We start from the raw sequence: 15,370 nt of genomic DNA on the forward strand, positions 1-15,370 counted from the left end.
TGTATATGTTGCGGGGGTGGGGGTGCCTCGGTAGTTCAGTAGGTTAAGCGTCTGACTTTGGCTCAGGTCATGATTTCATGGTTTGTGAGTTCAAGCCCCACGTTAGGCTCTGCCTGCTTCGGATCCTCTTGTCTCCCCCTCTCTCTTCCCCTCCTTGCTTGTGCGCGCATTCTCTCTCTCTCTCTCTCTCTCTCTCTCAAAAATAAATAAATATTAAAAAATGTATGTTGGTAGACAGTACCTTCTTGGTGGTGTTTTGAAGCAAACGGTTCATATTTCCTTTAATTCTGTAGCCAAATGAAATAAAGAAGTGAAGAGTTCTAGAACAATTAAGGTTTATTTATTAATTTTTTTAGTAATTTCTACACCCAGTGTGGGGCTTGAACTCATGACCCCAAGATCAAGAGTTGTACCCGCTTCTGACTGAGCCAGCCAAGTGCCCCTAGAACAATTATTTAAAAAAAACGAAACAGGGGCGCCTGGGTGGCGCAGTCGGTTGAGCGTCCGACTTCGGCCAGGTCACGATCTCGCGGTCCGTGAGTTCGAGCCCTGCGTCAGGCTCTGGGCTGATGGCTCGGAGCCTGGAGCCTGTTTCGGATTCTGTGTCTCCCTCTCTCTCTGCCCCTCTCCCGCCCGTTCATGCTCTGTCTCTCTCTGTCCCAAAAATAAATAAAAAACATTAAAAAAAAAAATTAAAAAAAAAAAACGAAACAAAACCCAAAGTCAGTATTCTACACTGAAATGGAGGAAAACACTGTTTTCCACTCAAGACAGATTAACTGGGGACAAACTAACAAAAAAGCTATATGTTTTATGAGTTTGTGGTAGTCCTCAGCTTATTGTCACCTCCAAAGTTTAAATGGATAGAATCTGAACTCCCATTTGCTTTCAGTGGGTTATTGGCTTTTTTTAAATATCAGAATACCTGGCAAGGGATTGATTCCCTGTTCTTTATGAAGTACCATTATCTCCCTACTAGCAGAAAACACTTTCTCTAAAGAATTTTAAGATGTGTATAGTCAGAATCTCTTAAGTTCCTATTCCAGAATTCTTTTCTTTTCTTTTTAATGTTTACTTACTTATTTTGAGAGAGAGTGCTTGAGCATAAGCGTGCACGCAAACAGGGGAGGGCGGGGTGGGGGGGGGGTGGATATCCCAAGCAGGGTTGCCTGAGCCTGATGTGGGGCTCGATCCCACAACTGTGAGATTATGTCTTGAGCCAAAATCAAAAGTCGGGTGCTCAACCGAGTCACCCAGGTGCCCCCCAGAAGTATTTTCTTAGTTAAAACCATACTTGGAGTATATTATGTTAAAAAAGTTTTTGTGGGCTGGTGTAGAATCTAATCACTTTTTCTTATTTTTCTGTGAGAAAGTACACTCTGAACTCTGAGCTCATAAATGAGGGGATTTCTTTCCTTCTTTCTTTATTTTTTTCTTTCTTGGGATGGTTATCTTTATATATTGTTTCATTATTTGAGAAGATGTTAATTAGACCTTTATAAATTAGGACTGCTGCGCTTTACAAATCTAGACTTTACAGCTGTGAAAAGAATGGTTAGTGAAGAATTTGATATTATTCATGTGAGACTTCTTTTGTTTCAGATATATGCATTTTCCCAACAAGAGTTAGTTGATTGTGTTAGTGGCTTGCAGCTGTCAGATATTAAATTATTTCCATCCTTCACCTAAAATTTGTTTACTATAAAAATTTTCAACCATACACAGAAGTTAAGAGAAGAGTATAACGGCTGCATCCCCACTACCACATATCTAACACTTAGATAGAAAATTGTCAAGATTTTGTCATATTTGCTTTACCCATGATTTTTTTTACTCCGCCCTTTTTTTGCTGAAATAAAAAATTGTTTTCTTTTTTTTTTTTTAATTTTTTAAACGTTTATTTATTTTTGAGACAGAGAGAGACAGAGCATGAACAGGGGAGGGGCAGAGAGAGAGGGAGACACAGAATCTGAAACGGGCTCCAGGCCCTGAGCGGTCAGCACAGAGCCCGACGCGGGGCTCGAACTCACGGACCGTGAGATCGTGACCTGAGCCGAAGTCGCATGCTTAACCGACCGAGCCACCCAGGTGCCCCAAAATTGTTTTCTTTTTTGACCCTAGGTGTACACTGTTAGATAAATCATAATCCTTAGTTAATTGTACTCATCATTGACCATTGTATAGTCCCCCTTAATTTATTCATTAAGGTTTTAAATTGCTTAATGATAATGAAAATAAATACTTAGGAACCTGTCACTTAAAACAAAGAGCTAAGTCCTGCTTTGAAACTAACCTGCATCTATAATCATCTCCCCAGTCATATCCCCTGCCTCCCTCTCCCCTGCCTGAAGTAAATTGTCACTCTGAAACCTGTGTTCACTAACATGTTTTGTTTTTATAAGGGCTACACAGTAGAATCAAGACTATTGATACCGGAGCTCAAAGCGATGTATAATTCACATGCTTTTGCTTCGTTGAATTGATTTACGTGATTTGCTAAAAAACTGTATATTTCTCTTTTAGTTGTTTTAATCTTGGTAGCAGGTGTATTGTGTTACATATTATTTAAAACCCTTTTAAAAATATATTCTTTTTTCAAAATGTTTATTTATTTATTTTTGAGAGAGAGAGGGAGGAAGGGGCAGAGAGAGAGGTAGACAGAGAATCCCAAGCAGGCTCCACGCTATCAGCGCAGAGCCTGACGTGGGGCTCAAACCCGCAAACTGTGAGATTATGACCTGAGCCGAAATCAAGAGTCAAATGCTTAAATGACTGAGCCACCCAGGCACCCCTAGAACCTTTTCAAAAAAAATATTTGTTTATTTTGAGGCAGGGGAGGAGGGAGGGATGGAGGGAAAGAGAGAGAGAGAGAGAAAGAGAGAGAGAGAGAGACTGTGCACAAGCGGGGGAAGGGCGGAGTGGGAGAGAGAATCCTAAGCAGGCTCCACGCTGAATACAGAGTCGGACACAGGACTTGGTTTCACAACCGTGAGATCATGACCTGACCCAAAATTAAGAGTCAGATGCTCAACTGACTGAGCCTCCCAGGTGCCCCTTTACATATGGTTTTACATCTCTTGAGTCTCTTAGTCTAGAGGACTCTGTTTACCCCAATTTTTTCTGTACGCTGTTGACTTGTTGAAGAATACTAGTGTAATCCTGCTATGGGTATCCTGCATTTGGAACTTGTCTGTTTCCTTCTTCTTAGTGTTCTTTAATTTATTCTAAAAGCTTGATTACATTCATTTTTAACTGTTTTTGGCAAGAATATTCCATAAGCTATGTGCTCTGGGTACTTCAAATCATATAGCATCAAAAGGCTCATGATATGATGTCTGTTTGTTTTGCCTTTATAAATGGTGAAATTGATCAGTGAGTTCAGGTAGTGACATTATAAAATTTCCTGTTAACCTCTCATTCATTCATGGTCATTTCAGAAATAGTTATCTATTTGGAGATTATAATACATTGATTTTTTTTTCTTTCTTTTTTTTTTTTTTTTAACTGAAATTCTGTGGAGAATTTTCCCTCATTAACCAAGGCTGTGTGAATACCTTGAACTGTAGTCAGAGCAGGAATAAATGCTTAAATTATTTCTCTTTAATTTTAATTTTCAGAGTCAGGAGTTGGTATAACAGTTACCTTCAGTGGTGAGTCATGAGTTATGGACTTTTACACAAGGGCATGGCTTTCTCATTTTAAGAATCTGTTTGAGATCCTGGACCTTCATATATTCAGTTTCTTTCATTCAGTTGTAGTTATTTATTTTGCTTAAATTGACCACAGTCCCCTTCGTGTTGGCTTTTGAGTCCTTTTTCCATAACCCTGGTAACCTTAGATAGCGTTTCCACTTTTTGGCAGAATAAGACGTGTGGGGCTTCCCTTATGTATTTCTTTCTCCAGACCTGGAATTAGTCATTCCTCCAAGAAGCCCTGGTGGTTCCTTTTAGTGGGGAATGATATTTAGAGACCACAGTCTGGACCCAGAGTATTACTGCTTTGGGCTGTCACTGCCTCTAGGCCTTTTTGGTGGGTGGTGTTAGCAAATAAGTATTTTTGAAAAGACAAAGACCATCAATTCATATTGACATTTCAATTCAGATTGAGGATTTCATACCTAGTTTTGGTGTTTTTTTCTTTTTTTTTGTTTTTGTTTTTAAACTTGCATCACTTCTCTTACACTGAAAGCCTTATTAGCTCTTAACAGAGTAGTAACTTACATTTTTGCTTTATTCTCATACAGATGTCCATTAATAATAATGTTATTAATATTAATACCGTGGTATACGTTAATAAGAAATGATTTTGTGGGCACCTGGGTGGCTCAGTCGGTTTAAGTGTTTGACTCTTGGTTTTGGCTCAGGTCATGATCTCATGGTTCATGGGTTCGATCCCCATGTTGGGCTCTGTGCTGACAGAGGGATTCTCTTTCCCTCTCTCTCTGCCCCTCCCCAGCTTATGCACATGTGTGCACTCTCAAATAAATTAAAAAAAAAAAAAAAGGAAATTATTTTGAATATCATAGCAATTTTGTAATAACAATATTACTGTTGACAGTAAGACCACTGAATAGCATTTCAGAGTTTTTTTGTAGCTCTCTATTCATCCTTATGCTGTATTTCCATTAAGGATGTATAGTCAAAGTACTGTGTTTCAAAGTCACTTAAAATAATTTTTATTTTATGGTTATGTCAACAACTTGATATACAATTAGGTTCATTTCAGTTTTCAATTTTTAGGGATTGCATTTCTAACTTTAATTTAAAAAAAATGTAAAACAGTTACATGATTCCAAAATCAAACTGTGTAACTGTGTATATTCCCTCTCTAGGTAATCATTTCCTTTCCTTCCCTCTTAGGTAGTCATTTTTATTGATTTTTGGTTATTTTTCCAGTATTTAAAAAATTTTTAAAAGTAAAGGCAAAAATCTGTCCTTAAACTTGTATTTTTCTCCCCTTCTTACACAGAAGTTGGCATACTATAAGTACTATTTCACACTTTGCTTTTTTATATTTAATCATTCATATGTGGATATAGTGATTTTCCTAGTCCTGTTATGGTGCATGATATCTCATGTGTGTGTCACCTTTTTTTCAACCAGTGCCCCATTGATGGACATTGTGTCTCTGGTCTTTCGCCATTATAAATAATGCTGGAATGAGTAGCTCTGTAAATAAGTAATTTAGTATTTTTTTGCCAGCGTATTTTGGGATGGCTTTCTAGACATGGGATTGGTAGGTTACGAGCGAGTGCACATGTAGATATTCTCAGTTCCTTTTTATGCGCTTTGCCCCATTTTTCACTCTCACAGTGTTGTGTGTGGGAGTGCCTGTTAGCAAACTGCCTCTTCACCTGAATGTATTGTGAGACTTGGAATTTTGCCAGTCTGATAGCTGGGAAGCTCCGTATAGTTTTCCTTTGCATTTCTGTTAGTTTGAATTAAGTGAGCATTTTTCCATATGTTTCAAGGCCATTTTTACTTCTTTTGTGACTGCTTATAGATTTTCTCGTTTTCCTATCAGGTTGTTAGGATTCTTCTCTCAAAAAAAACTAGGAACTCATTATTCATTAGAGATAGCCTTTGTGATATACGGCCAACCACTTTTTAATTTAGGGGATTGATTTTAAAAGTATCTTAGTGGCAAAATGAAATACAGAGGGAGGGAGGCTCTTGATTTCTGAACTACCATGGAAAGACCTAGGCTCTCCGTTCATGGTAGTGTTCATTTTGATGATTCTTTAGGAGCAGTACTCTTACTGCTAACTATTAAATTGCTCTTAAAATTTACAATGACTTAAGCATTACCTTCTAGTTAATTTGGGAGCACAGAATTCAAGCAGAAAATCTTAGAGATAAATAATCCTGTTTAATACTGTTCCTAATACTGTTTGACTACTTTTTGGAAAGAATATAAATTTCAGATTTTGAGGGATTATCTCAAACCCATTTCTACATTTTGTGGGATAATTCTATCACTTTATTCTTCTTCTTCAGCTCTGGGGTGACTGAAAGGCTGTCTGCCTTGTGCTAGAGACTAAGATGGTAAGAGTCTGAGCTAATAGACTGAAAGGCTTAAAAAACAACTCCTAGGGTGTTGCTTGTAAATCTCAGGCGTTACATCCTTCCTACATGAGCAGCTTTTCTTTTTGAAATCTAGCTTTGTAACGCAAACCTGAAACAGTGAAATGTCTTTTCTGGCAAAGCAGTGGCTTTTCGTGTGATTTCTAATCTAAAAATCAGATATTCTATTTTTCTAGAAGACCCTAACAAGACCTGTGACAGCAGTAACACTAGTGCTACCACTGCCTCCATCCAGCCTAATCTGGAAAACAGTAACAGCAGCAGTGAACTAAATTCTTCCCAGAGCGAATCTGCTAAGGCAGCTGATGAGCCTGAAAATGGAGAAAGAGAGTCTCATACACCTGTCTCTATTCAAGAAGAGATAGGTAAGAATACACTTCATCCATTCAAGCGAGCTTTTTAATTTTTTTAATTTTTAATTTTTCGAATAAAAGTTTGATGGGGTGGGAAGACCTAGATTTTCTTTGCCTTTTTTGCTTCTTGTTTTTTTTGGTTTTTTTGTTTTTTTTTAAGCACGAATAGCACTTGCATTCATTGTCTTTATTTAAAAAAATGCGAAAGCACACAGGAAAAAATCTTTTTACTGCCCCCTCCCCACAGGTAACCACTGTCAACAGTTTGGTGTGTAACATTTTTTATTTTTTTCCACGTGGTTACATAATGTATGTGCGTTTACAAGAAGGTTTATTTTTATTTTATTTTATTTTTTCGCAAAAATGGAATCATTTTGCATGTATGGTTCTGCACCTTGCTTTTTTTTTTTTTCCATGTAGGGGACCTTTTCATGATATAAATTGAATTCGTTCATTTTTTTTTTTTTTAACTGCTGCATGGTACTCCACGGTATGGATGAACAGTAATTTATTTACTATTTCTCTATTAGTGGACATTGAGTCTGTTAACAGTTTTTTTCTTATTACAAATAGTGGTGCTTTTTTAAACATCGTTAGCATATATCTTTGTGTATTTATGTAAATATTTCTGGCAGTATAGGAACAGTAAGTGAAATTGCTTACTGCCAAATGGTAGGTACATTTTAAAAATAGTGATGACTGCTGCTTAATTGTACATTAAAAGGGATTTATACCAATAATTTACATAATAGGTTATTTCTTCATACATATGAAGAAGAATTCATCATCCACCTTTTACATTTTTGCTAATGGTGAAAAATATTTCATTTAAAAATTTGCATATCGTTGCTTACTAATACGGTTGAGTTTCTTTTTATGTGTTTGTTGGACTTTCAGTGAATTGCTGATTCATATCTTTTGTTCGTTTTTTCCTGTTGAGTCTTGACAGTTTTTCTTAATGAGTTTTAGGAATGCTTTATGTATTATGGCTATTATCTTTGATTTTATGTATATACTTACATAGTCACTGCTTGCTTTTAACTCTTCCTGTTATCTTGTTATACAGATATTTTTATATAGTTAAATTCCTTTCTTTAAGGTTTCTCTGGATTTTGTGTTTTACTCAGGAAAACCCTACCCCCAGCATGTACATGTTTTACAGTAATTTCACATAGTACTTCTGTAACTTGGTTTTTAATCCTGTATAATTTTGTGTATGGTGTGAGATAGAGATCTGTTTTAATTAGAACTTCTTTTCAGTTGCAAGCTGCCAAACCAGCTCAAAGTAGCTTCAGTGAAAAGGGAATGTAATTAGCTCATGTATTGGGGAAGTTCAGATACCTGGACCCCCAGGTATCAAAGCTTTTCTGTCTTCCTCTCTTTCTCTCCCACCTTTTGATCGGCATGTGTTTGTGTGTTAACTTCATTCTCTCCTGATGCAGACAGGCCTTTTCCAAGTGGCAGGGAAGATGGCACCAGCGGTTTGTATTCCTATCTTTCCAAGGTCTGTGACCCAAAGGCAAGGCCCCTACTCCTGCTCCAAATCAAAAGTCCTTGAGGAAGAAATTTGAGTGGCCTATCTTGGACATATTGTTCCCACTCCTGTGGCCAGGGCAGGCAAGGTATTCTACTTGATGGCTCCAGCAAAAGTGTATGACTGGAGCGGGGTAGGAGTGGTTTTCCAAAGAAAGAGGGATGCTGCAAAGATAGGAAACAAGTACCCACAGCTCTACCCTTTGGTAGCTCAGCACAAACATATTTACTCAAATTTCAAACTGTTTCTGCTGAACACAATGTGAAGATCTCACCACAACTGAAGAGGTTTTCAAAAACTTCCCAAAAGTACATCTGGTAATTGTAACTTTATCTAGAACTTCTGGGTATTGTGTACTGTTTTTGATTTGGTCTGGATGTAGCTTCTCTCAATCTCACAGTCTGTGAGCCAGATTATGAATTTAAACTTTCTATAACACTTGCTATCCTGATAGTGGAAGGTATTCTCCGGTGAATCTGGCTGCCCTTGGTGTTTTGGAGGGTGGCTGTGGATGAAATGTGAGAAGTACCTGGGAAGATCCCCCTTCCAGAGGCCAATCTGCTTTAGCAGCCCGGTTCTTGCTGGCTGTTTTCCAGAATGGGTTGCTGGGGATTGCTGTAGGTTTAAATAATCATCTCTCTCAGCATGGCAGATTGGGAGTTTTTTCTGGCAGTAGCACTCCCTGGTAGATTGCCTGGGTTCTAGCACCTAAAACCCAGAAACTCTGCTCAGGGTCTCTCAAGGTGTAGCCACCGTACTTGCTCTGTGGGTCTGCTCTTCAGACCAGATTCCCTAGCCTGCAGGTAAATAAAGTCTGCCTAGGCTTCTGCCTCCTGCCATCCTTAAACAACGAGCTCCAGAGGCTGGCTTAAAGCCGCTCTGTACTCCGCCTCCAGGCTGCATGGAAGTGATTCACTCCTTTATAATAGGAGGAATGTGGCCTCTGGGTAGGGGGTGTTAGACAGGCCTTGTTCCCTTTCTCTGCCACTTCAAGTCTTACCCCTGAGGATGAATTTTATACCTCCTTTCTCTTATTTGCATGCAATTTAGCAAGTGTCAGGGGTGCCTGGCTGGCTTAGTTGCAAGAGCTTACGACTCTTGATCTTGGGGGTCAGCTCTTTTTTTTAATATTAATTTATTTTTGAGAGAGCTCAAGCTGGGGAAACGAAGCGGGCTCTGTGCGGAAGCAGGCTGACAGCAGGCAGCCCAGTGTGGGGCTCGGACTCCCCTCACGAACCATGAGATCATGACGGGACCTGAGCCGAAGTCATAGTCGGACAAAGTCGAAAGTCGGACGCTCAGCCGACTGAGCCACCCAGGTGCCCCTCGGGTCGACTCTTGATCTTCGGTTCCTTGAGTTTAGCTCCACATGGGGAGTAGAGATTACTTCAATAAATAAATAAACTTAAAAAAAAAAAAAAGGCACCTTAGCAAAGTGTCAAAGGATGGACTCTCGGGTTCTTAGTTGAAGGGCTTCTCTTAAAAAGCACTGTGCTTGCCCTTGCTGCTTTTAGGAAATTTAGCCTAGACCAGATGCTTTCTATAAAGTGTTTATTGTAGGGCCGTATTAATGGTCCCAGGAAATAGCTACTGTAGTTCAACATCTTGGTATGAACTTCAGCATTGCTAGGCTCATGGTCTGAGACCCAAGAGAAAATTGTTGATAGTCTGACCAACTGCTTTGATGTCACACATCGAAGGTTTCTGGCTTTTCAACCTGGGCCAGAAAAACACCTGATAATACCTCTACCCTACCTTGATTTAGTTAGTGCCATATTTTGGGCTCAAACATTTTAAAATATTCTACTGGATTGTTTAGAATTTATTGGTTGTAAGTGACAGAAATCCACCAGACTTGCTTAAAATAAAAAGAGAATTTAATTGGCTCATGCTTCTGGGAAGTCTAGAGGGAGTGACAGACAGCCTCAGGTGCATTATTGAACCGTGGGAGCCAAACGAGGTTACCATGGGTCTTCCTCTTCCTCTTATCCACCCTCCCTCCCCAATAACTTATTGTCTCTTATTGTTGAAACTTTTTTCCATGTTGTGAGGTAAAAGTAGACAACCCCTAATTTATACTCTTTCTGCTCACTAACACAAAAAACAAGACCAGGGTGCCTGGCTGGCTTAGTCAGAAGGGCATACAACTTTTGGTCTTGGGGTCGAGAGTTTGAGCCCCACGTTGGGTGTAGAGATTGTTTATATACATACATACATACATACATACATACGTGTTGGGTGTAGAGATTACATACATACATATATACACGTTGGGTGTAGAGATTACATACATACGTACATAAAATAAAATAGAATTTTAAAAAAGCAAGAGGCTTTATCTGTCACCAGATTTTGAAAATTAGAGTAGTGGGCTGAATGGCTGGGGCCACATAGCCAGATCTGGACAGTCACTGTGGCCAGGCAGTGATATGCTCTCTCTGGCCAAGCTGGGTGACATTGTTTACCCAATATAGCAGGATAATTATTTTGTAGCCCTGGCTGAATAATATGACTGAAGTAGGGGAAAAGCGTATCTCCAAAGGAAAGAAGGGGTGTTGGTCAGATAATATTAAGAAATGCTTTCCTGAATTTTATATTTTCTAAAATAGTTTCCCCATTCTAATTTTTTTTCTACTCAAAATGCAATTTTTATAAAATATAGTAAGTTTTCTGTTTAATCTTCCATTTTCCAGTGCCACACAATTCTTAATTTAAAAAACTTTATAATTTTTTTTTTTTTAACGTTTATTTGTTTTTGAGAAGGAGAGAGCCAGGGAGTGAGCAGGGGACGGGCAAGGGGAGAGGGAGACACAGAATTGGAAGCGGGCTCCAGGCTCTGAGCCTGTCAGCACAGAGCCCGATGCGGGGCTCGAACTCATGGACCATGAGATCATGACCTGAGCCGAAGTCGGATGCTTAACCAACAGAGCCACCCAGGCGACCCAAATTTTAAAAAGTTTTAAATTAAAAAGAGAAATCTTGTTCAGCTATCTGGCCAGTGGAAATTGGATACTGATGCAAAAGTTTTAAGAATGTAGAGAAATTCTCAGCCAAAGTGAGATTCACGGAAAAGCAGAAAATGTCCCTTGGCATAACAATCTGTCACTTAAAAAAAAAAAATTAAGTTATTATGAAAATGTGAGAGGTCTTTATAACATTAAAAAAACCTGATTTAGTTGATTTCGCATGTATAATTACTTGTATACACAGATAACTATCTAGATTTCTTAGGTGAAAATTCACTTGGCATTTATGTTTATAAGCTTTAAAGTATTATGTAGTTAAACAATTTCAGTGGACATCTTTCTAAAATTAATTATACCATTTACTTTTTATACAAAATCCACATTGAATATATGAGGCAACATTTTATTAGTGTGCATTTTGAGTTATGATGTTTATAAATTTGTAGCAGCCCTTCATGTTTTCTAGTAGATGTGCTTTGATACAGATAACCTGGCATGTTTGAATTTTCTGTAAAATAATAAGTGACAGTAAAGTTCTGACATACTTTCTTCTAAGCAAAACCCTTAAGAATGAATACATTTGCTTTGGCTACTCAAGGACTTTTTGTTTACTTTCTGGATCTTAGATGTGCATCAGGTGTGAGTTTTGGATAAATCAGAAATTGTTATAACTTACTTACTCTTAGCATTTACTTTTGGCTTTTCGTTTGCTAACAGGTGATTTCAAATCAGAGAAGTCTAATGGAGAAATAAGTGAGTCTCCTGGAGCTGGAAGAGGGACATCTGGGTCAACTCGAATTATCACCAGATTACGGAATCCAGACAGCAAGCTGAGTCAGCTGAAGAGCCAACAGGTGGCTGCTGCAGCCCATGAAGCAAATAAATTATTTAAGGAGGGCAAAGAGGTATGTTTTTTCTGCTTAACACAAAAATCTCTGGAGTGTGAAATAATTTTATTTATCGTGCCTTAAAAATAGGGATGGGAAGTTTGTAGACCTTTTGAATTCTGTTTGCTCTCTTTCCAAGAGTGTAGTGGGTAACCAGATTGAAAGTGGTTATTTTCATCCCGTGTTACAGTAAGTATAGTTGTGTACCCACATTTCAGTCCATGCAGGGAAATGCTATAAATGGGTGGTATACTTTCTTTCTGCATGGCTACTTTTATTGTATATAATTCTAAAGGGATAGAGCCTTCTTTTACACATATGGTAATGAGTACCCTGTTTGTGGGCTTTAGTAAAGAGTTATAGATGACCTAATGCTCAGTTCTGGTTATAATAAATTTAGCTGAACCTGCAGCTAGTGGATGGGTCTCTGCTTGCCCCATGGTAGCAGAGTACAGTGCATAGAACAGCACAGCATCCTAGCTCTGATTATGAACAAAAAGGCCGAAGCTAGGATTTAGTAATTAAAAAAAATTTTTTTTAATGTAATCTCCATACTCCGTGTGGGGCTCGAACTCAAAACCTCAACTGAGCCCGCCAGGCACCCCAGCTAGGACTTAGTATTTGCCCCCCAGCTAGCCAGGGTGGCAGAATAATGCCACAATGTGTCTCCCACATTTAAGAATTATTTGCAAGGTAGATAGGCAAGAATATACAATATTCTTTTATAAACATTGTAGGAGTTGCTTTATTTTTTTTTTCTTTAATGGTCATTTTTGAGAGAGAGAAAGAGAGAGAGAGAGTCAGTCAGGGCACAAGTGGGGGAGGGGCAGAGAGAGGGGAAGACACAGAATCCAAAGAGGCTCCAGACTCCAAGCTGTCAGCACAGAGCCCGACACACGGGGTTCGAACTCCTGATCATGAGCCCTGAGATCATGGCTTGACCTGAGCTGAAGTTGGATGCTTACACAACTGAGCCATCCGGGCGCCCCTATAGGAGTTGCTTTAAAGCAGCAACCCAGGGGGCGCCTGGGTGGCGCAGTCGGTTAAGCGTCCGACTTCAGCCAGGTCACGATCTCGCGCTCCGTGAGTTCGAGCCCCGCGTCAGGCTCTGGGCTGATGGCTCGGAGCCTGGAGCCTGTTTCCGATTCTGTGTCTCCCTCTCTCTCTGCCCCTCCCCCGTTCATGCTCTGTCTCTCTCTGTCCCAAAAATAAATAAAAAACGTTGAAAAAAAAAAAAAATAAATAAAGCAGCAACCCAGGACTCTTATTCAGTAGTTTCCTGAAAAAGGATTTTACCTTACTGTGTGTGATGCACTCTGGCGCTTTCTCTTCTAGTCTACTTGAGTATATTATACTTTGTTTTTTATAAAGTTGAATGTGATCCACTGTCGATTTCATGGTTCACTAAAGGATTGGGATCAACTGTTTGAAAACATGATTTTAAAGTATCTGTGGGCTCTTATGCTAAAGCTGGAATGATAAAAGGAGCAGAAGAAAAGATATTTTTAGGAATATATCTTTTGGGGAACAGTACATGCCATGGTTTCCTTCTTCCCTAACCTGTGTTTTTTAGGCTGGAACTAACGATTGGTGAATGATGTACACATGCAGTTGTGTGTGTATTTGAGATGCATGGAAGTAATAATGTCTGACGTATAATAGAGTTTCTCTTTGTGGGAAGATCTTGGTTGTTTAATTGTAAACAGTTAGCTTTAGCTTTTAATTTTGCTTATAAATTTCAGAAGTTCACGGGGCACCTGGGTGGCTTAGTTGGTTAAGCGTCTGACTCTTGATTTGGGCTCAGGTCATGATCTCACAGTTCGTGAGTTCAAGCCCCAGGTTGGGCTGTGTGCTGACAGTGTGGAGCCTGCTTGGGATTCTCTGTCTCTTTCTCTCTCTCTCTCTCTCTCTCTCTCTCTCTCTCTCTCTGTCTGCCCCTCCCCTGTTTGTAGACTCTGTGTCTCTCTCAAAGTAAATAAACGTAACATTTCAAAAGTTGTCATAAGGTATACCTTATTTGGAATGATAAATTACAAATTATTAAAAGACAGTTGATCAAGTTTACATATTTGATATGAATAATGAGTCTCTTTATCTTCTTGGTCAGGTACTGGTAGTTAACTCTCAAGGAGAAATTTCACGGTTGAGCACCAAAAAGGAAGTGGTCATGAAAGGAAATATCAACAATTATTTTAAGTTGGGTCAAGAAGGGAAGTATCGAGTCTACCACAATCAGTACTCCACCAATTCATTTGCTTTGAATAAGCACCAGCACAGAGAAGATCATGATAAGAGAAGGCATCTTGCACATAAATTCTGTCTGACTCCAGCAGGAGAGTTCAAGTGGAATGGTTCTGTCCATGGGTCCAAAGTTCTTACCATATCTACACTGAGGCTGACTATCACCCAACTGGAAAACAATATCCCTTCGTCCTTTCTTCATCCAAATTGGGCTTCACACAGGTAAAGGACACTAAGGTTCATTTATTGCTGTGAATATACTAAATATTTGCGAAATGGTTATTGCAGGTGCTCGCTTTAAACTTGTTACCAATAAATTGAATGCAGTCAGTTTAGGCAGCAAAACACTGAGGACATGAGGGATGTGAGTGTCCTTCCAAGTTATTGAACCAGCGTTAGCATTTGGAAGATTTCTGGAAAGCAAAGTCTTTATCCCTGGAGTCACGCGAAGGCAAGACAAAGTTCCAGAACACTGTAGAACATTTAAGGAGCTGAAAGACTAACTGACCTCTGGGATTCCTTGTAGTGTTCAAAATCTGTGACTCGGTGAGTTAGGAACTTCCAGTAGCAGTGTATTGATACTTGCTTGGCCTAGAAACATCTGCCCTATGAGGTGGAGTCATGAATCACAACTCTTGTGCTTTTAATTGAAGACCAACAAGTGAAAGAATTTATTTTCTTCTTCTGACATACAGGGCGAATTGGATCAAGGCAGTTCAGATGTGTAGCAAACCCAGAGAATTTGCATTGGCTTTAGCTATTTTGGAGTGTGCGGTTAAGCCTGTTGTGATGCTGCCAATATGGCGAGAATCTTTAGGACACACCAGGTAAGTGAGTTCTGAGCCTTGTACGTGGTGGGCCGCGCTCCCTTTTGGAATATGAGTCTCTTAATAATGAAAGTTCATGTATTGAAAAGGCCATTTACATGTTACGTTTAACTCTTCTTGGCCTCGTTTTCCCCTCCATGAGATATGTAACATGAGTAAATATGTATTTTTTGTGATAAAGGACTGGATGAAGATGGAAAGAGATTAAAATACTTTTTAAAGTAAAAAGCATTTTTATTGAATAGAGTATTCACATTCAGTATTCTAGAATGTTTCAGGTACTGTGCTAGGCATGTGATTTAGAGTTGAATGTCCAAAGATCATTCATCTCCTAAGTAGACCCAGAGCTGTGTGACTTCAGCAGATACTTAAAAAAAACAGATAAATTTTGTGACTTGATTCTACTTTTTAGCTCTAATGGATTTAACTTTAATTAGTCTTTAGAAAGTTATTATTACAGAACTACTATGAGCTTATGG

At 39.0% G+C, this 15,370-nt stretch overlaps 1 protein-coding gene across 14 annotated transcripts in view; it reads left to right on the forward strand.

The window, feature by feature from the left end:
* Nucleotides 1–15,370, forward strand: part of BPTF (bromodomain PHD finger transcription factor) — a 147,856-nt gene that overhangs the window by 62,297 nt on the left and 70,189 nt on the right. For 9 of the 14 annotated variants that reach the window (XM_058703799.1, XM_058703797.1, XM_058703803.1 and 6 more), the window contains 4 exons: nt 6,260–6,448; nt 11,654–11,841; nt 13,931–14,286; nt 14,760–14,891. In XM_058703799.1, the coding sequence (XP_058559782.1) occupies nt 6,260–6,448; nt 11,654–11,841; nt 13,931–14,286; nt 14,760–14,891 (865 nt within the window). The remainder of the gene's footprint in view (nt 1–6,259; nt 6,449–11,653; nt 11,842–13,930; nt 14,287–14,759; nt 14,892–15,370) is intronic. The other 5 variants (XM_058703804.1, XM_058703807.1, XM_058703810.1 and 2 more) reach the window with 2 other exon arrangements.

This window comes from Neofelis nebulosa, chromosome 16, assembly GCF_028018385.1.
Source record: "Neofelis nebulosa isolate mNeoNeb1 chromosome 16, mNeoNeb1.pri, whole genome shotgun sequence".
NCBI lineage: Eukaryota > Metazoa > Chordata > Mammalia > Carnivora > Felidae > Neofelis > Neofelis nebulosa.